Below are 26,540 nucleotides of genomic sequence, written 5' to 3'. Positions count from 1 at the left end.
TTCAAAAGTAAATAAAAGTATCGGTACATATATTACCATGAAAGCATGCTGAAATAAAACAAGAGGACTGCCTTACGGGTGCAGATGCTCATCTGATTTTTTTGTCTCTGTGTAATAGAAATATTGTCATACCCATGATATTTTAAGTTCAAAAGGGGTCGTAGTTCTTGCAAAAAACAATGTAGAGTTACTGTACTTGCAGCTTTAAACGGCGATTGACTGCTCTAAGTTTTAAAGCAATGACTTTGACCGTTAATGAGAAAAGTTGACCTAAACGCAAACTTGAAGCAAGAAATCTGTTATTTTCTAAGTCCAAAAGGGGTCATAATTCTTGCAAAAAGAAGGATTGAGTTATGTTTCTTGCTTTACAGAGCCAGTCTTCGATCGTTTATAAGTGTTGCAAGTTTTAGAGCAACAGCTTTGATAGTTTAGGAGAAAAGCTGACCTAAACACAAAACTTGAACAAGAAATCTGATATTTTCTATATCCAAAAGAGGCCATAATTCTTGCAAAAAGCAGGATAGAGTTATGTTTCTTGTTATACAGAGTCAGCTTTTAATGGTTAACAAGTGCTACAAGTTTTAAAGCAATAGCTTTGATAGTTTAGGAGATAATTAACCTGACTATAAAACTTAAATAAGAAATTTGATGTTTTTAGTCCAAAAGGGGCCATAATTCTTGCATAAAAGCAGAATGGAGTTACGTTTCTTGCTGTGCAGAGTCAGCTATTAATGGTGAACAAGTGTTGCAAGTTTTAAAGTAAAAGCTTTGATAGTTTGGGAGAAAAGCTGACCTAAACATAAAACTTAACCAGGCAACGCCAAGGTCGATGACGATCAAGAGATGACAATAATTTTCAAACAAGAGCTGTCACAGAAGACAGCGCGCTTGACTATTTCGATGCTTGATAATAAAACTTGGAATATCTGAGGAAACTGGAGCTGTCTCAAGAGTGATTCCAATGGTGGATGAAGATATTGCACAATAGCCCGAGTCAAAAATATTAAGTAATAAGAGAGGTAAAGATAAAGTGTATCAAACACTATATAAGTATATTCTAAGCAAAAAGGGGGCATAATTAATTAAAGATTGGTGCAAACGTTATGAACCTTGTGTCATATGATGTGGGTGATGATGTGGAACAATTTCTTTAAGTTTGAATTACATATGTATTTCATAATTATAACTGAGATATAGTGAAAATGCATCAAAATTAACCTTAAATTCTAAGTAAAAGGGGCTTAATTCATGAAAAAATGTACTAGAGTTATGCACCTTGTGTCATATGATTTGTGTGATGATGTTGAACAATTACTTTAAGTTTGAATCAGATCCATTCAGCAATAACAGAGATAGAGTGAAAGTGCTTTAAAACTTTAACCTGAAATTCTAAGTAAAAAGGGGAAATAATTCATGATAAAATTGTGCCAGAGTTATTCGCCTTGCTTCATATGATGAGGGTGATGATGTTGAACAACTATTTTAAGTTTGAATCAAATCCATTCAGTAATAACACAAACAGAGTGAAAGTGCATCAAAACTTTAACCTGAAAATCTAAGTGAAAAGGGGGACAAATCACGAAATATTGGTACCAGAGTTATGACCCTTAGGTCAGATGATGTGGGTGATGATGAGGAATAACTATTTTGATTTTGAATCAAATCAATTAAGTAATTACAGAGATAAATAGAAAAAAGAGAAAGTGTAAAAAACAAAAACTTTAACCAAAGTTGGGACGCGGAAAGACGCCGACGCCTGGTCGAGTAGGATAGCTCTCCTTATACTTCGTATAATCGAGCACAAAATCAAATGAGCCAGAAAGGAACCCCATATTCTATAACAATGCTTAAGATATCTGTGTTAAATTAAATACAAACATTTAAATATGCAGACAAAGGGAATATACAACTATCAAAGATCATATGTTGTGCTGTACATGATATATATTGATGATAACATAAGTGCCAACGAGCTGAGGTCTGATTTAACAAGTACATAACACGGTAAATATTAACCTTTATGTCTATAGTATTGATTGCGAACATCTGCTGATATGTTTTCTATATAATTGAACAATCCCTTACGCAAGTAGGGTACCACAAACCTTTTGACAAAAGCTTTGTAACGATCAACTGATGCCAGTAACGTAAGTACTATTTAGACCACTGAATAGAATGTAATGTCATTTAGTGTTTAACAATATGGTTCAGACAACTACATTCTATAAAGGGAGATAATTTAAAAAAATGAGCGAGATAGACTCATTTAATACACTTCAGTTTCTTTCAGTGGTCTTTATCGTTGTGTGAAATTTCAACAAAAATGATTGGTTAAATTTAGAGTTATTCTTTGGAAAAGAAATGTTATATGTAAGTTTAATAAAGGGAGGTAATTCTAAAAGTAAGCTAGATAAATTTATTGTACTTGTACAAAGCACTTTTCCTTAATGTTCTTAATCTTTGTATGAAGTTTGAATGAATTCCATTAATCACTTTTGGATAACATATTAATAGTATCTATAGATGACTTGTCTCAACGTAAATAGATAAAGTGCACGACCTTTGACCCTAATTTCAGACATTGTTTCTATTTGTCATGTTCTGTTTTAGCTTTGCATCAATTCTACGTGATAAAAATAGTTTCATAATACATTTAGGGTACAATTTTCCAGAAAAATTGCCAGTATATAATCATTGAAAAAAAAAGCTACACAAAAACGGGGGAAATCAGAATTTCATAGCATGACCTTTTGACCCCTCTAATTTACATAAAACATCGTTATATTTTTTGGAGACAGCTATCAAAGTAACCGGTAAGGTTCAAGCTTCAACAAATATGTTGTCTTCGGGCATTAACATGCCGGCCCTCATAAAATGATTTCTAGAGCACTTTTGTCACTAAAACCACCAGACTAATACACAATAGAATTTGAATAGCCGCGGAGCAGGGCTTTAATGCGAATACGTTAATGTTACACACTGATAGCCACACGAGAACAACATGCAGATATAGTATTGTCATAGTACGCTACTGCGAGAAATAAGGATGAGAAAAGTGGTAGTACTGGTCTGGGAATTCATGGCATAAAATTCAACATTATGTATAGTTGTGGACATGTGGTTATGTTCTCTGGAGCGCATACACCTTACCGATATTGGTACGAAACCTCGCTCGGGATGTTCATTCGTCATAAGAGGAATCTGAATGTTTTATGGAAGGTAATTGGTTCAGCTTATGTGGCCCCATGCATGAAACAATGCGGAGGTTCAACTCGAATTTCATCTACCATCATAGCTGGAAAATTCACCAAATTACCTGAATTTTGTCAGTGAGACTCAAAACACTAACAAATTATAGCAATATGTTTACAGAAATGTGTAAATATTGTGTGTGCGTGCGTGCGTGCGTATGTATGTGTTTTACAAATTTGTTTCGAGTTTTAAAATGATTCCTTTAGGACGGATTACACCAAACCGGAAGTGACTACTCAGTGTTACATGTGAAGTAGTCCAAAATGTAGTTCCATGCTATGGATGAAATCTGGTATAATGAGTGACATGAGATCTAGACCATTTTCATTGTAAATATCTTGGAATAAGTTTTATTCTTTGCGAAAAATGCCTACCTACGCGTAACTGCTAAACGGCTGTTTTCATGGGGGCATTTTTAGAGGGTGATGTTTCTCAGAACAGATTATTATTCTTATATACAACATAACATGTCAATATTTTTCTATTTTTGATAAGAAGACATGTTATACTAAATGACCATATATGGTTTTCCTATCATTGAAATGCTCTGAAGTGCTGAAAATGAGGTCTGAATGTTTTGTTATTAATATGAAATAAATAAGGAATTGAATTGGTAGAATGTAATCAATTAGAAATTGAATTATTAATGCACATTTCAAGGAAGTACTCTTGAAACTTTATCGTTTTATCTATATTTTCTAAAATTGTATAGCATCTTTAACCAATTGGTAGCACCTAATACTATATTTTACAGACTTCTTAAAACATGCAAATATAAAAATTCCTTCGAATGATTTTTTCTATTGCACAGCTGCAGTATCTATTAAAATATACTAAGTATTTTAAATTGACCCTCAAACAAGAACTGTCACTATCAGTGACATACGCCCCGAAGTGTGCCCAAGAATGCTAGTTGTCTGCGCAAAATAGTTTAGGTATGAATCATTTTGTAACCAAATGAAAAAAAGTTCTGCGAAGGTAACCTTGACCTTGGAACTAGGGATCTGGGTCTTGAGCATGACACGCCAACTCATTATAGGAAAGAATTGAGACAAGTAATTTTAACATCCTTTGATGAGTTATTGACCGGACAAGAAACATACAATGTAAACTTTGACTTCTAAATGTGACCTTGACCTTGAAGCAAGGGGTCTTGGTCTTGTGTCTGACAGGTCATCTCAATATAGGGAAAGTTTATGCCAAGTAATTTTAAAATCTCTTCATCGATGGAAGAGTTATGGAACGGACAGGAAACATACCATGTTAACCTTTAACCTCTAATTGTGATCTTAACCTTAGAGTTAGGGGTCTGTTTTGTGCATGACACGTTTTGTCGTTATGGGGAATATTTATGCCAAGTAATTTCGAAATCCCTGAATGAATGGCAGAGTTACGAACCGGACATGAAACAGACCCTATTAACCTTTGAATTGAATTCTAAGTGTGACCCGAAGTTGATCTCGGAGCTAGGGGTCCGGGTCTTGTGCGTGGCACATTGTCCCATTATGGTAAACATTTATGCCAAGTTGCTTCAAAATCCCTTCATGGGTGATAGAGTTATATACCGGACACGAAAAAGATCCTATTAATCTTTGACTTCTCAGTATGACCTTGACCTTTGAGCTAGGGATCTGGGTCTTGCGCATGACACATTGTCTGATTGTGGTTTAACTTTTATATGAAGATATTTCAAAATCCCTTCATGAATGGCAGAGTTATGAACCGGACACAAAACAGACCCTGTTAACATCTGAACTCTAAGTGTGACCTTGACCTTGTAGCTAGGGGTCTGGGTCTTACGCGTGAAACGCCGTCTCATTAAGGTAAATATTTATGCAAAGCTATTTCAAATTCCTTCATGGATGGTAGAGTTACAGTCCGGACAAGAATTTACAAAGCTACGGACGGACAGTGCGATTTTGATATGCCCACTTTCGGGGGCATAAAAATCAAACAACTTACTGCAGTGTAAATAAAAAGTTATTTGCTGAAACATCGTTTAAAGTTGTAAGGGAGTTATTAATAAATAAATAAAAATCTAAAATTATCAAATGTTTTTATTAAAATTCACGAGATAGATATATGCTTAATAACTTTATAATACCATAATATATTAAACCGCATTAGCTCTAGTTGGTTTAATTTGTGCACTAGTCAGTACTGTACATGTATTTACAACTATGCTTTGCACGAAATGTAACGGGTCAGAGGGTAGGTAGACTGGCTGTATTCATCACTATAACCCGGCGCTGAGTTAACAAATTGTAGGGAATCTAAAGTGGTAGTATATTCATGGCATGAATAGGTATGATAGTAATCATAATACCTTAGAAACAAGAAAAACTTTTAAAACCTCAAAGATCAGTTCTATTATAGTTAGTTTTGTCTAGGTAAATTTTTGGAACAGTTGCTTCTATTTTTGAAGTATTTCAGAATGACATCTTACAGTTCACAACTTGAGCATCTTATCAATGATCTTGGAGGATGTGGACTCATGCAAAAACTTTTATGTGCAATCATACTTACTTCGAGCACCGTTATATACTGGAGCACACTCGCAATGGCGTTTATCGGCTACGATCCTGGCTTTACCTGTCACACACTGAACGTGAAGCTTTCCTCACTTTCTGCATTAAACCTTAGTAACCTATCCGTCAACCGACTGTGCTCTATTGGACCCAATGCAATGTGTAGTTCCTACATATTTCCACAGGACTTGAATACAGTCGTATCAGAGGTACTGTTTCATATGATATACCTTCGCAAGATAAAGTTACGCAAATGCACGCCATTTTACTCACAATTTACGCTATTCTATTGTTTCAATGTACATGTATTCTACTTCAGTGTACGTGTGTCACAAAAAGTCCGTTTCTAGACTTTAGTAATTAAAACAATTTGTCATTTACAGAGTATTAACGTATATTATGGCTTTAGACATTTTACTGCCTTTATGATTATGTAAAGCAAATAACATACAAGGGTCAAAGGACAAATCGTCTGATTGCAATCCTGACTATATTCCATTTGATGATTTTGTTTCGTTGAGATTAAAGTCACATCGGCATAGGATAGGTCATAAGGAAATGCTCCTCCTTTTGATGGTGGCGGAAGATTCAAGGTGATCCTCAGGGAATTATTTCAAGCAGGATCAGACACTTGGGTAGAAGTTCCTTCCTCATATACAAGCATCTTCTTGTCGAATCTGCAACGGTGCAGGGCAGGTGATTTGAAGTCCATGATCTTAACCACTTATTCAAGGAGGCCCCTAATGCAGTACTCTGTTCTTCCTTAAAACTAAAGTATGTATCTTTGTCTGTTACATTTCCAGTGGAACCTTGTGTGTGACAGACGATGGATTGTTTCCTTTATTACATCGATTCAGATGGCAGGATTTCTTGTTGGATCGATCACCGCTGGGCAGATGGCGGATTCGACTGGCCGCAAGACAACTATGATAGCAGGCATTTCCACAGTGATGCTCTTTAACTTTGCTGGACTTTTTGCTCAGTCTTGGGAGGCATATTCATCTGTTCGTTTCTTTATTGGTATTGGAGCTGGACTTTTTTCTACTGTACAATATACGCATATGATAGAATTCGTACCATCGCTATGGCGGCCGTTGGTGGTGTGTATCCCTGCCGGACCAGTCGTTGCTATGCTTTTTGCACTCGTGGCATGGTGGTTACATGACTGGAAAAGAATACATCTGCTGAAGGCACTCCTTGGCTTATTCTTTTTAATTATTCAATGGTATGTCAACGTTAGTTTAGGTAATACACACAATACATTAACGACAAATATGGACATTTTGTCTTATTATTCTATGTTAAGGCAACGTGAGTTTTTGCTATGAACATCAATAATCCGTATGGTCTGTCCTGCTTTAACAAACAACTACATTTTAATGAGATTTAAAGACAACTGGAATGACCAGTTCTACATGTATTCGCAGTAAGACGACATATGGTCACTATACAGCTACGTGAACATATTAATATATATTATATTAAAATAACCCTTTAATCTTTCAAAATATAGCACATTATTTACATCGAGAAATTTTAAAAAGAACTATTTCTATAAACAGTGATATAATACAAATGTATATAACATATTTCTGTGAATATATCATAAAAGTTAAAATGACCTTGAGGCTAGTCAATAATTTTTGTTCTGATGACTTCAAATAACACGAATATACTTTTCATCCTTGGTGGAGTAGGCCCAGTTGTGAATATATTACGTAATAACGTTTGACACATCAACGGTGTTTGATTCGATTTTCTAATTACATGAAGTAGTAACTGAGTTTTTCACCCGTGTTCCTAAGTAATATTTACCAGAAGACTGTGTTTTGTACTGTCGGTTCAGTTTTCAATTATGTCTGTCTAATATAGGAGCTGCAGGCACAGCGTAAAGTAATGAGTCATTGTGACATTCAGATCAATTCTTTTATCTCCATTGGAAATTCACAAAAGAAAGGAAGACGGGTGCATTCATTTCCTATTTCTTACAAAAATGGCTTCACTAAGGCATAAGATTGACTCCCAGTCCATATCGTTCGAAATTCTAGGATCTCCTGACGTCTCATAATGTGGAACTTCTGAACAACTTATACTTTTTTCCTATGCTGAGCTAGCCTGGGAAGCCGTTGATAATATTTTGCTTTGTCAGAAGAAATCTACCTAATATCTATCCATTAAAGATCCCGATTAATTTGCGCTAATAAGTGTTAATTGACATTCATCCTGTTTCTGATATTATTGGCAATTTGCAGGTAGAAAAAAATGTTAAAAATTGTCAGACTGGATTCTCAGGCTAATGCTGAGCATAAAATGTAGATTATACTTTTACTACTGTCCTATCTTTTTTGACGTTCAAAACAAATGTTCAATGCTTAAAATGATCTAACTCACTGACAAATGCACTTGGAACGATCACAAATAAACTTTTTATACTATGCTCCCTGGTATCATTTCTGCTTCTGTCACAAAAATTAAGGATTAGTATGTAAAAAATCTGATTATTTTGAAATAATATTATTTAAGTTATATCTCATTTTTCTTCTGAATCAAAAATGTTAGTATTTTAATTTGATCAGGCGTTTGTGCATGTAAGTATTACACAATGTTATATATAGTTGTTACGTACATTTATATTAATCTATATATAATATTTTTACGACATTAAACATTCTTTCCGACAACTTGCACGAAATACATAATCTTAGTAAGTTCTAACTCCAAATGTATTTTGTCTATGCATTGTTTATGCAGCAATGTACATCACACAAATATTATATTATACATGTATATGACATTGTGATAACTGTGTGATACTGAAAGAGCTCATATTCCTAAAGGTTACGTTGTCTTTTACTTTAAAGAATATCTCTGACAATCAAAACGCCAGCTTGATCGTTTTTTGGGGGTTTGATCTCAATAATTTCTACCGCCTTGGTAGCCTTGTGGTGGAACGTCCGCTTCGAGTGCGGGTTCGATCCCTGACCGAGTCATACAAAAGAGGTAAAATGGTATTAGTAGCTTCCTCGTTTGGCGCTCAGCATTAAGAAGATAGTTAACCCGAAAACACACACTTAATAGTTTTCTTCAGCTTATTTCAAATTCCAATTTGCTATTTGACTTTGTTGTAGTCAGTGTCTGGACATCTTTTTCTTTCATATTGCAGCTTTGTTCCCGAAAGTGTTAGATGGTTGGTGTCAAAGTTGAAACTTGAACGTGCTGAAAGGGAAATCAAGTTTGTGGCAAAGGTAAACGGAGTGCATAAACCTGATCTGAAGAATATATTCGAGACGGCGGTACAAGAAATAAATACAACATCGAACAGAAATGCTGTGTACACTGTTGCCACACTATGGACGTCAAAAGAGCTGAGAAATGTGACTCTACCATTGGCTTTACTGTGGCAAGTAGTATTTTATTTTTTCTGCAATATCTGTATAATAATAAAAATAATAGTAATAATAATAATAATAATTAATAATACGAATTATACACCCACAATACGGATTTGTCACAGAAGTAAGCCAATGTCAAAGTCCGACTTGTCCTCTATTTTATGATATTACACCTGAGTATCATAAATGATTTAAACATGTCAACCTTTTTTATGAGTCCGGAAACCATGAGCTCGGCAAATTTTAAGTTGGAAAGGGGCCACAACTACGTCAAAATATGGTGGTTCGTACGTAAGTGACCTCTGTATCGAATGTGATTTTAGACCAAAGCATTCTCTTCAGAAAAAAAGTTTTACTGTTTTTAGTCAATGTGACCTTGACCTTTGATCAACTGACCTCAAATCAGGGGTCATCTGCTGGTCATGATCAACCTTCCTATTAAATTTAGTGGTCTTAGGCCCGAGCGTTCTCAAGTTATAGTCCGGAAAAGGTTTAACTGTTCCGGTTTACTGTGACCTTGACCTTTGCCTTACTGACTTAAAAATCAATAGGGGGCATCTGCTGGTCATCTGCTGATCATGACCAACCTTTCTATCAACTTTCATGATCCTAGGCCTACGCGTTCTCAAGTTATCGTCCGGAAACGGTTTAACTGTTCCGAGTCACTTTGGCCTTGACCTTTAACCAAATGACCTCAAAGTCAAACTTTACCTGTATTTTATAATGCTACACCTGTATACCAAAATTTATTATCCTAGGCCCAAGTGTTTCAAGTTATCATCCAGAAACGCTTTAACTGTTCCGAGTTATTGTGACCTTGGTCTTGACCTCAAAATCGAACTTTACATGATGTTACTCCTCTATAAACCTATGTACTAAATACAAAAAAATACTATTTAAATCTGTCAGGCATTTTATGAGTTATTTTCCAGATATCACGAAAGCCAACGGACAGACCGACAGATCGACCGACGGACATGCTTACTCCTATATACCCATCTCAAACTTCATTTATGGGGGTGTAATAATAACAATAATAATAATAATAAAGACAAAGAATTTGTGACATCGAGGAAGTATCTGGAATATTCTCTTTTGAAGGTCCCGGAGAAAGCAGGAGATTTATGTAAAATATTTAATGTTGAAACATTTGCAAAACGATACATATCTTATGGTTATAGATAATTAAAAACTTATGGTTATAGATAATTAAAACAACTTAACTTTAAACAAGATGACTACAAATACTTGTTTATATATATAATATCATCCCGTTAAAGAAACTCTAAGCTGATTAACACTCTCAGTACATTCAGCCATAATTTTTACAGAATTTACAGAAGACTCATTTTAGTTGCCACGTTCTGGCTTGAGAAAGACAAAAAAATCGATATTTAAAAGAGAATTTAGGGTGTAACTTAAAAGTTTTGCGACATGCTCTAGGACTTTTCTGTCGCTATCAAAGTAAATACATATACTAAAAACTGCGTACAATAGCTTCGACGTTATTTAAATTCAGCAAAACTCATTCAAACAGACACATGCAAGCAAATATCCATCATTACCTACCGGCTTCTTTGTTCCGATGAGGTCTATAAATACCTTATAGACCGCTTATGAGGTCTGTAAGCATTTCCAGATCTGTCCTATTTCTACTGTCTACACAAAAATCTCAAGTGCCTGTAGCGGGAATCGAACCCGAGTCGCCGCTCCGATGCTAGTCCACTGCTCTAACCACTGAGCCAAATTGTCGACACACTTACGCACTTGTCAGAGATTAAATTTAAAGTTATGCATAAGCGACCGAAACAATGCAGTAGAATCATGAGAGGTCCGTGCATGACATTTAAGGTGAACGCGTGATTGCCTCCGTTAATATAGTATCAATTGTATCAAAAAGTACGTTTTCAAAAGTTTGTTGAATGTGTTTTGATATTTAAGTGCATTGTAGTTCATGAATACCAAGTTGAAAATTAATAATGGAACCATTTCTAGACCCTTATTGTAAGCCACTCTGTAACGATAAATGTTTAATGTATTAAGGGGAATATAAGGGCATTCCTTGACCACCATATATTTTTTTTATGCACTACTTTGTAAACAAACTAAATAATATGTTTTTGCTTACATATGCAAAATGAAAAGAAAGACAGTGAACTTATTTCACTTTTTTTCTTTAAATTAGAATCTGTAGGATATCGATAAATGTTTGGACATGGTAAAGCACTATTATTTTCACACAAAAAAAATATTAATTGCTGACTTTGAATGTACACAATAAGTCGTATGTAATTCAACAAAAACTTTCTTGTTTCAGTTTTTCTCATATTTATTTTAGTGAGCAATCCTTTGTGTACTTATAACAGTTGAAACAGTATTCATTTCATGTACCGAAACTTTGTACTTTTTTGCAGGTAAAATTTATCATACCCCACCTACTTTTTTCTAATTTCAAAGTCTGCGTCCCCTTAAGTGAAAAATATTTCGACCAGTTTTACATATCTTGAAAATTGATCTAAACATGACTTTACTGTAAAATTTTAACATTCAATTATAAGGAGGTCTTGATATTTGTCAGAAAGTTAAAACGGGCATACTCTTCCATCAGAGTGAAGAATGCTTCATGAAACAGGACATTTTATTTTACATAGAAAAATTTTGACAATGATATAATTACAAAAACTACAAACTACACACATTTCCTCCAAGTTAATTAATAGTCTGCTAATGAAAATTGTGACGATTTTCTGTACAATTAACATGGAACATACATTCCGAGCGTGTCTGAAATAAGACTGACAGATTAAACATATTTAAAGGCAGTTTTTAGGTAGTGGAAATTGATGGGAAACTGGTTAAAGTACATTTCTTGTTTTCTGAAAAATGTTCTAAATTTGCTAAATGTCTTTAATTCATATCGAACTAAAATTTGACATTTTATGCCTTTACGTATTATTAGATATTTTGCACTGTACAAGGTTTCACTGATTCTATACTTGTATTGACATCCACAAGTATATGACAACTTCTACACGTGAATCAGGTGCGGAGAAACAAAACGACATTAAACTATATAATGTTTATTCAAATCGTTGCCATGTCAATCAAAACGGAGGCCTCTAACTACAAACATCTTAATTAGTTGTACTCATTACTTTCATTGTCAAGAAAACTGAAGCTTTTTATATCTTCTCGATGCTATCCGCGCAGTTTTTAGCACATTTCATTGTGTCTTTTTGGCGTGTGCCAAATCATGGTATATTGTGATACGCATTTTTTGTGATAATGTAATGATAATCTATATCAATACATTTTTATACGGCAATGTATATTTAAGTCTCAAATTAAAGAGCTAATAAACTTATTTTTTTAAATAATTATCGAAAAAACGACAACATAAAATACCATTCGCGTCAAAAAGTTCTGATTGATTGACTAGACACACATTGATGATCTCAGAGAGAGACTATTTCCCAAATGTGCACGGATTTTTCATGCAATACAAAATGTAATGTCCTAATTGCTGACAAATATTTTTACAGGTTCGTAGCACGTTGGGCATTATGATATATCAACAGTATCAAATAAATTGTGACACATATTGTCTTGTTCTTTCTTCTAACTATTTTTATCATACATACACGTTACAAACGTTCCTCAAATCCGAAACCAATCTGAACTATGTAAAACAAAGAAGCATGTAGGTAAGTCTGGGGCCGTATTCATAAAGCATCTTAAGTATAAGTATAAGAAATTGATTATTTACTTAAGTATTACTAAGGTTAGAAATTTATTTTACTTAAGTATATTTGTCATTCATAAAACAATTTAATAAGTAATTCTTGTTTTTTATTGTGGACGAAAGCATTAAAAAAACAACATTAATTTCAGACAGATACAACATGCACAATTATGTTTAAAGTTCTTTTATCTGAAAACAACACTTTAATCGTACTCACCACGCTATTTTATTTTCTGACTTAAGTCATTTCTTACGTATCTTAAAGGCAAAGAAAATCTCCTATATAAGTGACCCCCCCCCCCCCCCCCCCCCCCCCCCCCCCCCCAAATACCAGACTTTTTAATCCCCAATATACAAGATCCTGTCTGGTCCAGTCTGATAAGGGTCCATAAAACCCCTGTAGACTTGACATGTAGCCTAATTATTGTCAGAGAATCATAAATTTTATTGCCTACAGGTAAATTGGTTATTTCCTGTGTTTTGCATTTTATTAATTGAAATGCTGTTGTTTTTTAGTCTTTTTTCAGCATGTACACAAAATTATTTTAATTGATAAGATACTAATTTTGATTGCTCAGTCATGTTGAGTAATGTCATGGCCAATTAAATTATAACTCTTATAGCAAAGCATTTCTCACTATAAAATAATTATTCAAAACTTAATAAGAGAAATTATAAGTTTGTTTATTCAATGATTATGATCTTTTTAACAAAAGTAACAAAATAAAAACGAAAAAGAAAAAGATAATTGCTGGATTTTATTAGAAATTAAAGAAGCGTTCAGTTGCATTTTTAATAGATAAAGAAGGTATATAGACAGAAGGATGTTATATATTAAAAATGCTTAATTCCTCTTGTGTTGTCTAAATAATGTTAACTTTCTTTTATGTATAATAAAATCCAGCAATAAAGATATATCATTGTTCAAAATACACAATAATTTATTACTTCTAAAGCTATGTGCCTAAATGCATTTTTTATATTTTTGATAATAAAAAACAGCAATAATGAGATGTAATTGTTAAAAAACTTACTTTATTAAAAATATGATAAAACACTGTTGTATCTTATTACTTTGTTTATTTAGCCCTAATTCAATCAAGCTTTCTAAACTCCTTATAAAGGTGAGAACTGATTTTCTATAAAGGTGAGAAATATCACCTGCAATTTATTTACTGCACAGTAGCTATACAGTAGCTTATTATGATAAACAGAAGCAAGGCTACCAATGGTCCTGACTTGTGTATTGGCCCTTATCGCCAATACCAGACCTTATGATCTCCATAGGCCACATACCAGGCATACCAGAATCAGTGTCTTTAAGTTTTAGCTGTTTTATGACTAGAACTTAAGTTTTTACTTAGACTTAAGTTGAAATCACCACAAACTTAAGTAAAATCTTAAACTTAAGTCAAAACTTATACTTAAGATGCTTTATGAATACGGCCCCTGTTATCATTCTCGGAATAGGTCTGCATTGTGTTTATAGACCAGTGAGGAGATTTGAAAACCTCGCTCGCTACGCTCGCTCGGTTCACAAATCCCTCACAGGTCTATAAATACAATGCAGACCTATTCTTCGAACAATAACTATTACATACAAGGGGGAGAGATTCTAAAAAGCTATTAGCTTCCTACTCAATCCTCTATGTTGATATATGTAACATTATAGCAACTGCATTTATGTTGAATGAATATTTTCAAACCAAACTATCCAATATATCAATAGTCGCTTATTTTCCCCTTCTTCCAGGTTTTCAGTAAACACTGCTTGGTACGGTATGACTCTCGGAATGGAGAGCATTTCTGTTGATATCTATCTGACAATATTCCTCATTAATTTAGTAGATCTGCCTGCTAGATCGCTTACCGGGCCTTTAATAAACAGGTAAAGTAATATCTTTTCAAGCATATATACGTTATGAATTGATACACCCTCGATATTTTGGGAATTTACTTTCATATTTATAAATTATCTCACATGTTTAGAACTTTGTTGTCAATAAATTTGTAAAAATGCAATGTTATAATATCATTCTATTCATTTTAGGAACTCAGCATACTTTTTAGATATTGCAAAAATACATATCAATCCCTTGAAGTTACAAACGAACTAATTTTGATATATGACACGAAAATCATGAATTAAAACAAAATTACCCTTACCTATTATCTTTTATTCTGCCATATTTTAGAGAAAACGTAAGTTAGTTTGATATTTGATCTCAGAATCATTCTTTTTGATGGAGTTGTACATTTAATAAAAACAAACATTCATGAGAATTGTGTAATGCTTTAAAATGAGCAGTTTGTAAAATGATCGGAATAATATCATTGCATGACTCGAATTTGCTGACATTTAAAACATTGATTAACATTAAATTTGTCTTATAGTAAGGGGAATTTACAAAATAAAATATAAAAGAAATATTCTTGTGATATGAAAGATATTGCCAGATGAACTTCATGGCACTTTACTCCTAATCAAATCCTAAACATTAGTACGCAGTTGACTTCCGTCCTACATTTCTCTTAAAACATGCAGAATTTCAGAAATGTACTCAGAACATTGGTTCAATGTTTCCTCAGATAATAATCCTCTTGTTTTATTTTCATATGGTAAACAAGATACACTCATTTCCTTTATTGATTTCTTTTTACAAAAATGTTTTTGTTTTAAAATAGATTATATTGATGGCTAAACAACTAAAGTAATACACTCCGTCTTTTTTATCTTTAGCATAATTTCATTGGTGCCTTGATATGATGTTCTGATTTCGTTTTAAATGCGCGGTGCTTTTAAGGATTGATATGTTTGTAGCTGATTATATGACACTTATGGTGACAAATGTCCAATGTATATCGCTGTATATCGCTGTATATTGCAGGTTATATATATAGCCTACATACTTGGCACATCTTCAGCCAATACCGGCATTTGATGAACCTTTTAGTAGAATCATAGTGGATTGTGTTGGTCCCTTGCCTAAAACCAATTCAGGGAACCAGTACCTTTTAACAATTATGTGTGCTTCAACAAGATTTTAGCCATTCCTTTAAGAAACATTAAGTCAAATCCAGTCCTTTGACCTTTAAAATTACAGAAAGAGAAATTTCTATAAGAAGATGATAGATTTTTTAATTTGTTTCAATAAGTTTCTGATTTCAGAAATAAGTTGATAAAAGCCTGTGAATTGGCACGTTCAAATATACAATCTGCTCGAAGCAAAATGAAATCAAGATATGATCAGTGTGCCGAAGAATGAAATTTTAAACCAGATGATAGAGTTTTTGGCACTTTTACCTATCCCTGGTAAACCATTACAAGCTAGATATCATATTTTCTACACTTTCATGTAACTGTTGAAATTGAAGTGAACTGAATTACATTATAAACGCTCATGGGTGGCGCAAGCAAAAGCGGTTATGCCATATAAAAATAACTCTGTCCCACAACCTGTAAGTGTAATTTTACCTGTTAGTGAGACAATTGAAAATGCAAGTGTATGTTATATTGAACATGGTAACTGTAATGTCCATGGTCAAATAAAACTTTAAAATTCAGACATTCTACCACACCTGAATTAAAAACTTTCTTTTTGGAGCCTCAGCAAAAAGAACAGCTGAAATAACTTATTCATGAATATGAACAGTTGAACCTACCAGAACTGATAAAAAAAATTCATGACATTGAACTTACAGATTATATTCCAATCAAGCAGCATCCATACTGAATGAACCCTACACAAGATTAACATTTAACAGAAGAAATTAAATATTTGATGGACAATGATTTCATGGAGCTAGGTAACAGTACCTGGAGTTCTCCATGTATTCTTTTCTCAAAACCTGACAAATCTTATCTAGTGTGTACAGATTACAGGAGAGTTAACAGCGTCCAATACCTAAGCGTAGACGACTGTATTGATAAAATTGGACATGCAAAGTTTGTAACGAAATTTGACTTTTTAAAAGGAGTTTGGCAAGTTCTTCTCACTGATAAAGCTAAACAAATTTCGGCAATGGTTACACCTGAAGGATTATTTTAGTACAAAATCATGCTAGTTAGAATGAAAATTTCACCTCCATCTTTTCAACGGCTTGTAAATTCCATTATCTCTGGACCTGTGATGGATACAATGATGATGTCATCATATACCACGACACTTAGCAAAGTTATCAGCAGACAATCAAGGATTTCTTCAAAAGAGTCAGTGAGACAAAGTTGACAATTAATTTATCAAAACCTGTTTCACTTAGCAAAGTTATCAGCAGACAATCAAGGATTTCTTCAAAAGAGTCAGTGAGACAAAGTTGACAATTAATTTATCAAAAACTGATTATTTTTATCTGTGTTATTTTCTTAGGTTAAGTTGTGGGACAGAGTCAAGTAAAACTGAATGATGCGAAGGTTGAATCAATCTCTAATTTTCAGTTCCCAGTAACAAAAGACAACTTATCCGTTTCTTCGGTATGGCTGGATATTACAGAAAAAAAAGTCATTTTTTTTTTCTTCTGCAGTTGCTGAACCTTTAACGAACTTACTTACAAATAAGTCAAAATTTAGCTGGAATGATCAATGTTAAAAATCATTTGAAAAAAAAGTGAAGGTCATACTCATGTTAATTCTCAAAGAAGTTCATTAAACATCAAATTAAACTACTATCGAAAAAAAGAGACCATAATCATCTCACCTTCATTAACAACATGAAAAATAAAAATCAGATTGTTCAGGTGGAGTTTTTTACTCCAGCAAAGATAACCGCATACCAGATACCCTATCCAGGATTTGAACCAAGGGCTGCACTTTCTAAAAAAATATTATAAGTGTAATTGTAAATTAGCATTCAATTTCTTTTTCATGCATTGTGTATGTTTCATCTATATTATATTGTCAAATTAACATAAAACTTTATTTTTCTTTAGGTGGGGAGGTGCCATGCATGTGTCATTCCCCTGTATGCTCTATTTTATTGATGAGTTATTGTTTATTGACCTAGTTTTGAGACATCATGTAAATTAATCCTTTAATTCTAAGGCAATCCAGAATGTTCTACGACAATACTGATAAACATGATGTAACAATTGTATTTGAAGTCTGGATTGTTCTTGTTTTTTTTTCTCTAGAATATTCTTTTTATTCTTAGTGTTACATGAAAGTTTGGAACCTTCCATGATACATTAAATAGGAAGCTGGCTGAATCTACAGTTAAAGATATTATTAAAAATGTTCCTGTATTTCTTAATAACAAAATATTACCAGTTTGGATATATAATATTTGTACGAGTGGACTTAAAAGTTATCTTCGAAGAAAGGATTTATCATCTTTAGATGAACTAAATTCAATTCAATTTTGAAATATTGTGTAATTTCTACATTGGATTTAAATTTGACAAGTATATGATTTTGATTATGTTTGCACATTAGATTGGGTTTTATTGCTATTTGACATTTTTAACGTATTTAAAGTTACTTTTATGAATAAAATTTTGTTATTGTTAATAGTCGCTTTACTTTTACTTACTGTAACAAGCAATTGTTACCCTTTGAAGTAACAATATGTAAATCAAAGTCAAATACAGTTTGTAAGGAGTGAATTCATTTAAAGGAGTGACGTCCCCTGCCATATGTGAATAAATCCATTTTAATTCTCGATGAGCGTCTTACCAGTTCTAATTTACCATATTTCTGTCTTGACTGTTCGGTGATTTGATGTGCGGAAGTCCAGATGAATTAATCAGTCGGTGAGAACTAAAGTCCACCTTACATTCCGACATGGTCATCATTACATAAACCGAAATCTCTTCATTTGTATTACTGACGGGACTAAGTATTAATATACCTTCATGAGCATTATTAAGACAGGAATGTGTAACGAAATGTCAATCGGTTTCAGATTTGGTAGAAGGAAGTATTGTTATGTCACAGCTGGTATGTCCAGTATACTAAGTTGTGTTTCCGGCATTTTACAATATTTTGGTAAGAAACATTGAGTTTTTCTTTCAGAATTACTTTTATACAATAGATGATATTCTTTAGAAATAAACGTTCTTTCTTTTTATACAGAAACAAAATTATTTATATTGTAATTTATTCGTCATTAACAACACAGTCTAAGATGAATTACAATTATCAAGTAACACTGATGCATCCACGATATAATGTTTATCATTACAATGGAGTGTATTTTCTTATTTGATAGAACATTGTTTTATTTACAGATAAACTTTCACACAATTCTGAGTCTCTCACAATGGCCACATTGGTGATTTCCTTGCTGGCAAAAATGACAGTTACCGCGGCAGACATTTGCTTAATTATTTATACAACGGAATTGTATCCTACAGTAGTTAGGTATTATAATGACTTATATTTCCTTAGGAACGTCTTTCAGCCATTTAGAGCTACTTGATCATGTGCTATCATGCTATCTTCGATTTTGAAGACTTTGCTAGAGTGTGTAAACGTGTAAGCAATTTTGGTTGGGGTGGACGAAGGTGGTCCGACCACCTGACTATTTCAGAGAAGCTACTGTTGTCGTAGACTGCAGAGATGTTTTGTGAAAATTTACTTCTTGTTTAAAGAATTTACACTTCTACGACAAGATATATCATAATCTGCCTTTTATGTAGATGTTATTTACAAACCTTTTATATATTAAGTTGGCGTAACACTTTCATCTTTAATTTAGTTTGACGGAAAAGGTTGAACACTCCACGACAGTTTCTCTGTAAAGCAAACTGGAGACTGAACTGCTGTGATACTTGTCTTCTAGCATTTTATTTCTTGGTGTCCGTAATTGTATTTTTCTTGTTGCTATTCTTTCTGCGAAAGCACGGAGTTGATACATTTATGATATTCTTTTCCATTTATTTATGCGAGCACTTTTTTCTGCAAAATTGTAGAATAGTTAATTAAAGGTGGTTTTGATCCGATTGTTTTAAACACACGTTTCTAGGTGGGCGTAACACTTCATCTTTAATTGTGTTTGAAGGAAAAGGTTGACCACTCCCCGAAAGTCTCTCTTTAAAGCAAACTGGAGACTAAACTGCTGTGATACTTGTTTTCTGCATTTTATTTCTTGGTGTCCGTAATTGTATTTTTCTTGTTGCTATGTTTTCTGCGATTTTCTTTTACCAGTTATTTATGTGAGCAGTTGTTTTGTGTGTTTTACATATTTTGTTACCATTGCATGTATTAGGAATTCACCTGTCGCGGGTACTTCTTTTTTTCTACACTGTCATTTAACTTTGAAACACGCCTGGAGTTATCAATGAGGTCTGCATCATTTACCTTTATAAACTCGCCAGTGGCGATATTGCCTCTCACAGTTCCAAGGCAGTGTTCCACTGTGTTCCTTTCTAAGTTTGTTTTGTCCATTTTTTATATCTTTTTTCTTTGTGGATGTAGTCTTGTTTCTGTTTCAACATCAAAAAGAACAGAGCAGCTCTATTTGTGCTTACTCTAGGTGAATACTAGTATTTACCCGAAGAGAACTATTATATTACGTATGTACGATGTCGCAAAATTCACACAGACTTTTAAATCAGTTTTTACTTTGTCATAAACGTATGTCTTTGAAAGCATTCATTATTGATAAACTTCCCAAAATATCTAATAACATATTTCAGGACAATAGGTTACAGTTTTCAAGCAACAGTTGGAAGACTTGGAGCGGTTGCGGTTCCATTCCTCATCCATCTGGTACGTTCATGGTTACACGATATTTCTGGTTGCAACAGGTATCACGTGCGATGATGTGTTACGAATATATCTTATCATTTTACGTCGTGGCTGGCTCAAGGTAGCATCCATACAAAATTGACATGCAATATGTATTCGAAAAAGGAATACGAGGGTCCTACAAAAAGTTCTGTCATTGGCTTCGGATTTCTTAAGTGCTACGTTTTATCAAAATTGTATTATTACAAACTTTCAAAGTATTCCCCCTTTACCGAAACAAATTTTTATAACCTTTTTTACACAATCGCGAAAAGCAGATAGTCTTCTTTTAGTATCTGATAAAGACACTAATTAATGGCGCTGCCAAGAGAACTTCTGGACTTATATTTCTTTCAAGAAAGCATTTTCTTAAGCCTTGGAAATAAAAATAAATCACAGGGACTCAGGTCATGTGAACAAGGAGTATGGTTTACAACTTCCACCTTTTCAGAAGCCAAAAAAGTCTTTGGCTCAAACACGTGCACCAAGGCTTCGTCACCTTTTAGCAAGTTAGAAATGACCCGACTATCACAGCCTTTGTATGTTTTCAAAGTTTCGATTGGTAACAGAGGTTTTAGGTCTACCAGAACGGGTATCATCTTCTACCGATAATTTCCAGCTTTAAAAGCTTTAGCCCACCTCAGAAAGGTCCATATATACCATACAATTTATAAAATATCTGGATTAAATCCATATCAAGCCTGATGCAGCATTTAATGTAGCTACGAATTTCAGTTTTTTCGTCCATCTTACAATGTGACAAGTGAATTGGTCAGTGTATATGACTGCATGTATTTCAATTTAAAATGAGTCGGTCATTTGAAAAGCAATTTGCACGAAATAAACGGATATCACTGGCTATTGGACATACCATTCAAGTGCAATAAAGCGTTTTAAAAGGTACCTGGGATAATACTTCGGAAGCCCATTTTTGTAGGATCCTTGAATTCATGTTTTAATCATAATAAAAAAAATCATGTATTTAGAAAGAAGGATACATGAATATCATGACACTCTTGTTCAGTCATATGACACTAAATAATTGTTGAGGAATTATGTTATGAATTATGGTCACACCGACAAATGTCATGTGGCGACTTTCCGATGAAGGCCTGATTCCATCACGGGCGGGCACCTGGGTAGAATCGCATACCTACTCAAAGCCATCTGGGTGGCTTTCTCGCAAAAAGAATTCTACGCTCAAAGTGAGACACAAACCCACAACGGTGAGGGGCAAGTGTTTAAACCACTCAGCCACGGAGGTCCCTGCCACTGGATGAGATGAAAGAGATAATAACGCTCTAAGTTGGACTACAACCTGTTTCATCCAAAATATGTATGTCGGCGTCATGCTTACTACCTATTACATTTACAATAAAAACATGATTGAATTCTTGTAATGCAGTATGTGCTACCTACCCCTTTATTGTCACTACAATGACCCCAGTCTAAGTTCATGGGAAATATATTCCAACTTTATTTTTCATGGGCTGTAATGATAAATTCGCCTCCTCTTTGTCATTTTACTTAACATATTATTTCTATGAATGCAGAGCTATGTCGCACACATATCAATGTTGTTTTGTCTTTCAACAGGATGGACTTTACCCCGGGACCATGTATTTTACCTGTGGAGTTTTGATATTTCTGTCGGCCGGCTGTATCATGCGATTAAAGGAAACAAAGAATATGGTACTACAGGACATCATTTGCCTGGATTCATCCGAAGGTCACATCCGATGATATTTGATGATGTTTAGGACATGTGTGGAATGCGTTTTCTAAAGGCAGAATTATTAAATAGGTGGTTCATTCAGAATAAATGTTTGATGATTGACTATAGCTACACGTAGATTAAAGCAACATGTTCATAACTCTACTTTGCATTTTTAACTAAATTATGCCCCCTTTTCGACTAAACTGTTTTTGGTTAAGTTTTTGTACGTAAGGTGGTATCTAAGCACCCACTAATGGGAATGGATTGACACTTCACACACTTGTCCATAGACTATCATTATCTGACATGTTGTGCACAAATTTCATAACTCTACTTTGCATTTTTACTCAATTATGCTTTGCATTTTTACTCAATTATGCCCCTTTTTGACTTAACAGTTTTTGGTTAAGCTGGTATCTCAGTACATACTGATGGAAATGCGCTGAAAATTACTGTCATGAGCGGATATGCGTTGTACAGGTTCAATAACCCTGTTTTGCATTTTTACAACATTATGCCGTTTTGTGTACTTTTATATTCATTCAATAGACAAAGCGCGTTGCTGTCCTCCGACAGCTCTTGTTTTCTTTCTTGTCTGTCATTCTGTCATATTCAGTAAATTACAACTAAATGAAATCAAACAAATGACTTGCTTTAGAGCACTATATTCTTACAGTAGGGTATTTAGGCAATACTTCACTGTTAAGATAAATCATTAGAAAGTAGCAATCCACCGTATATGATTCAAGCACTTACTGGAAGTATGTTGAAGTATTTTATTGAAAATATTGAAATACGGAATACTGTGCTTCAAACGTGAAAATATCCAGACTTTACACGCTCCAGGTAAACAGAGCAGCCAGAGTAGCCAGAGCTTCTAGGATTTTAACATGTTCTGGCTACTCTGGTCAGCCAGAGTGGCCAGAGTAACCAGGATTTCATTTGCTCTGGTTACTCTGGCTGGCCACAGTAGCCAGAGTTTCTAGGATTTTAACATGTTCTGGCTACTCTGGTCAGCCAGAGTGGCCAGAGTAACCAGGATTTCATTTGCTCTGGTTACTCTGTCTGGCCAGAATAGCCAGAGTTTCTAGGATTTTAGCAAATGAAATCCTGGTTACTCTGGCTGACCAGAGTAGCCAGAACATGTTAAAATCCTAGAAACTCTGGTTACTCTGGCTGCTCTTGCTAAGTTCATGCATATAGGATATGTAGTATATTCGGCAGCACGCCCGCTTAGCTCAGTAGGTTAGAGCGTTGGTCTACGGATCGCGGGGTCGCCAGTTCGATCCTCGGGCGGGCCGCACGTTCTCCGTGACTATTTGATAAACGACATTGTGTCTGAAATCATTAGTCCTCCACCTCTGATTCATGTGGGGAAGTTGGCAGTTACTTGTGGAGAACAGGTTTGTACTGGTACAGAATCCAGGAACACTGGTTAGGTTAACTGCCCGCCGTTACATGACTGAAATACTGTTGAAAAACGGCGTTAAACCCAAAACAAACAAACAAAACCTGATTTCTTATTCAGTGGCAATCTATAGCTACCTTACACTGTAACCACTGTAGCTCTACCTATTTTGCTCTTTTTTTTTAGATTACAATTATTTGCATAAGCCTGAGATGAACTCAGCCCCGCCAGGTCAAATAAAACTCACTATATCAGAACTATCGGTACTCCTCGTTTAAATGGGTCAACAGTGTTGTTGTACTTATAAAATATACTGGCCTGGTTTATAGGTTGGTCAGAGCTACGGATATGCGATATGTATTGTATTTTGTCATTATTTCTTAGAACGGGTCCCCTTCAGTTTGCAACCGTCCATGTTTACAAACACGTTTGTTTATTTTATGAGGAGTAAGTGTATCAGGTATTATTAATATCTTAAACCAGCCTATTAAAAATCTTTATAATATTCGGATTAGTTGCTTTTTCTCTTCTTAAAGGCCCATCACAACCTATAGTGGCCTACTTTTTTCTCCAACATGGACTTCGTGAAAATCATTTTGATATTACTGTAATAATATACCTATATTACAAGATGACAGATGAAATATTTAGACCCTTCCTGAACTTCATCTGAAAATTTATTCAGTCAGTCTCTTTTCAGCACAGTTGAAAAATATATTTAGATAATCTTTTTACCCTGTGGAAACAATGTGTGGTTTTAACTTAACTTGATACATTATGTACTGTGCATACTGACACATTCATTTCATGAAATATTTAGACAGTAAACACAGTACTTGTATTTCTCGTTGTTTTTTTTTTTTGTTGTTTTTTTTGTTGTTGTTTTTTTCTCATGCACATCATGTTTAAAGACCACCATGGAAATACAAAAGAATACAAGTATTTTGTGGCGCATCTTTATTTGTAATAAGCGCAATGTTCAAAACGAAACTTATGTTCATATGAATTAAATGTGTATATCCAATTAGAGATACCTAGGGAATTTTCCATTTTCCTTCACCTTGTCAATGTAGTCTTAGGTCATCATTCTGTTGAAAAACTGTTCAAAGTATAATTCTATTATATATATATAAACTGTTATCCCACTGGTTGTACTTTAAAGGTATATTTATTCAACTATGATGCCGCTTACGCAGATATGTTTTCACATACTAGCGACTGTCTATCGAATCTAAGCTAGCATGCTTTAACAATTGAACAATTGATACCGTTATGGACGCAGTTTGTCGGACTGCCACAATAACTTATCATCGCCTTCGTTCATGGTCGTCGAACAAAATTACCTGGGGTCTTGTTGGATATTCCTATCCGACCTAGTTCGTCGGACTGTCATGATTTGTAAGCATCGCCTTCGGTCAAGGTCGTCGAAAATGATAACCTGGGATTTTGCTGGATATTGCTATCCGACCTCATTCAATGAACCTCGATGAGTGAAAGCCTCCTCGCTTTTGGTCATGGTCGCCGAACATGACTACCTGGGGTCTTGTTGGATACTGCTATCCGGCTCTGTTTGGTCATGGTCGTCGAACATGACTACCTGGGGTCTCGTTGGATACTGCTATCCGGCTCTGTTCGGTCATGGTCGTCGAACGTGACTACCCGGAGTCTTGTTGGATACTGCTCTCCGGCAAAGTTCGTCGAAATGCCTGGATGAGTAATTAGGTTAGATATGTCAAGTTATTAATAGAAAAATAAAAGTTCATTGAAAAGATAAAAGATGGCCACCGTTTTCAAAATGGCCGCCAGAAATAAAACCTTAATTTACAAAAGAATATGTTACATTTTACTAAATATTCATTGATGCACATATAATCGGTTGTTTTTAAATAAACACGTTGCATTGTTAACAAAATAAATGTTTTGATACCACAGCTCTTTCTTATCAGGAAGACAGCATTTTTGGCTAGACAATACAAGGATGTGGAGAGCTATGCAACTCATTGTGGCGCCCGCGTCCGTCTCCACACATTGGTTCAACATTTGATGCACTTTCACTTTTTTCTCTGCTATTACTTAATGGATTTGCTTCGATTTTAAAGTAGTTATTCCTCATCATAAAATAATATCTTATGACAACAAGGGTCACAAGTATCACATCAATATTTCATGAATTAATCCCCACCCCCCATTATTTAGAATTCATTTATAAGTGTTAGTACACTTTCACTCTATCTCTGTTATTACTAAATGTATAAAATAATTGTTTCAACCCGTCACCACATCATTTGACACTAGGCCCACAACTCTTGCACTAATATTTTATGACTCATCCCGTTCTTTTTTTAGTTTGAATTTCAGGTAAAATATTTGATGCGCATTTACTCTATTTCATTTATCATTAAATGGATTTGAGTCAAGTTGAACATAGTTGTTCAACAGTATTAGCCACATGTTACGACACCTGGTGCGTTACAGAACAGATAAACTATTCTTTAAAACAAGCAGTAGTTACCATTCATTCGCCTTTTTCAAAATGTTCGACTGAAGACTACTGGTAGAAGTATACATAACAAGGAGTAGCTTTCCAAAGAAACGCTGCTGCACTTCCAATAGACGCATTCACGGAACATTATGCTGATAATAATTCATTACATAAATTGATTAATGTTTGCTTGAGAAACTATTATAACTGTAGATAACTGTAGCACTGAATGCAAGCTGATATGATATGAATGTTTGGATAGCTATATCTCATCCGTATGTATATTTATTTCTGAT

The 26,540-nt window shown here is 34.3% G+C and overlaps 1 protein-coding gene across 1 annotated transcript; it reads left to right on the top strand.

Moving 5' to 3' along the window:
* The first annotated feature begins 5,686 nt into the window (after positions 1-5,686).
* On the top strand, positions 5,687-22,543 carry LOC128559860 (solute carrier family 22 member 4-like). The gene is made up of 8 exons (XM_053552680.1): positions 5,687-5,989; positions 6,584-7,005; positions 8,944-9,180; positions 14,668-14,802; positions 18,812-18,894; positions 19,137-19,269; positions 20,547-20,619; positions 22,234-22,543. The coding sequence occupies exons 1-8, from the start codon at positions 5,687-5,689 to the stop codon at positions 22,378-22,380; spliced, it is 1,533 nt and encodes a 510-aa protein (XP_053408655.1). The 3' UTR covers positions 22,381-22,543.
* Positions 22,544-26,540: the final 3,997 nt, after the last annotated feature.

The sequence above is a fragment of the Mercenaria mercenaria genome, chromosome 1 (genome assembly GCF_021730395.1).
Source record: "Mercenaria mercenaria strain notata chromosome 1, MADL_Memer_1, whole genome shotgun sequence".
NCBI lineage: Eukaryota > Metazoa > Mollusca > Bivalvia > Venerida > Veneridae > Mercenaria > Mercenaria mercenaria.
The sequence above is the reverse complement of the archived record's forward strand: the minus strand, read 5'-3'. Positions and strand labels throughout refer to the sequence as shown.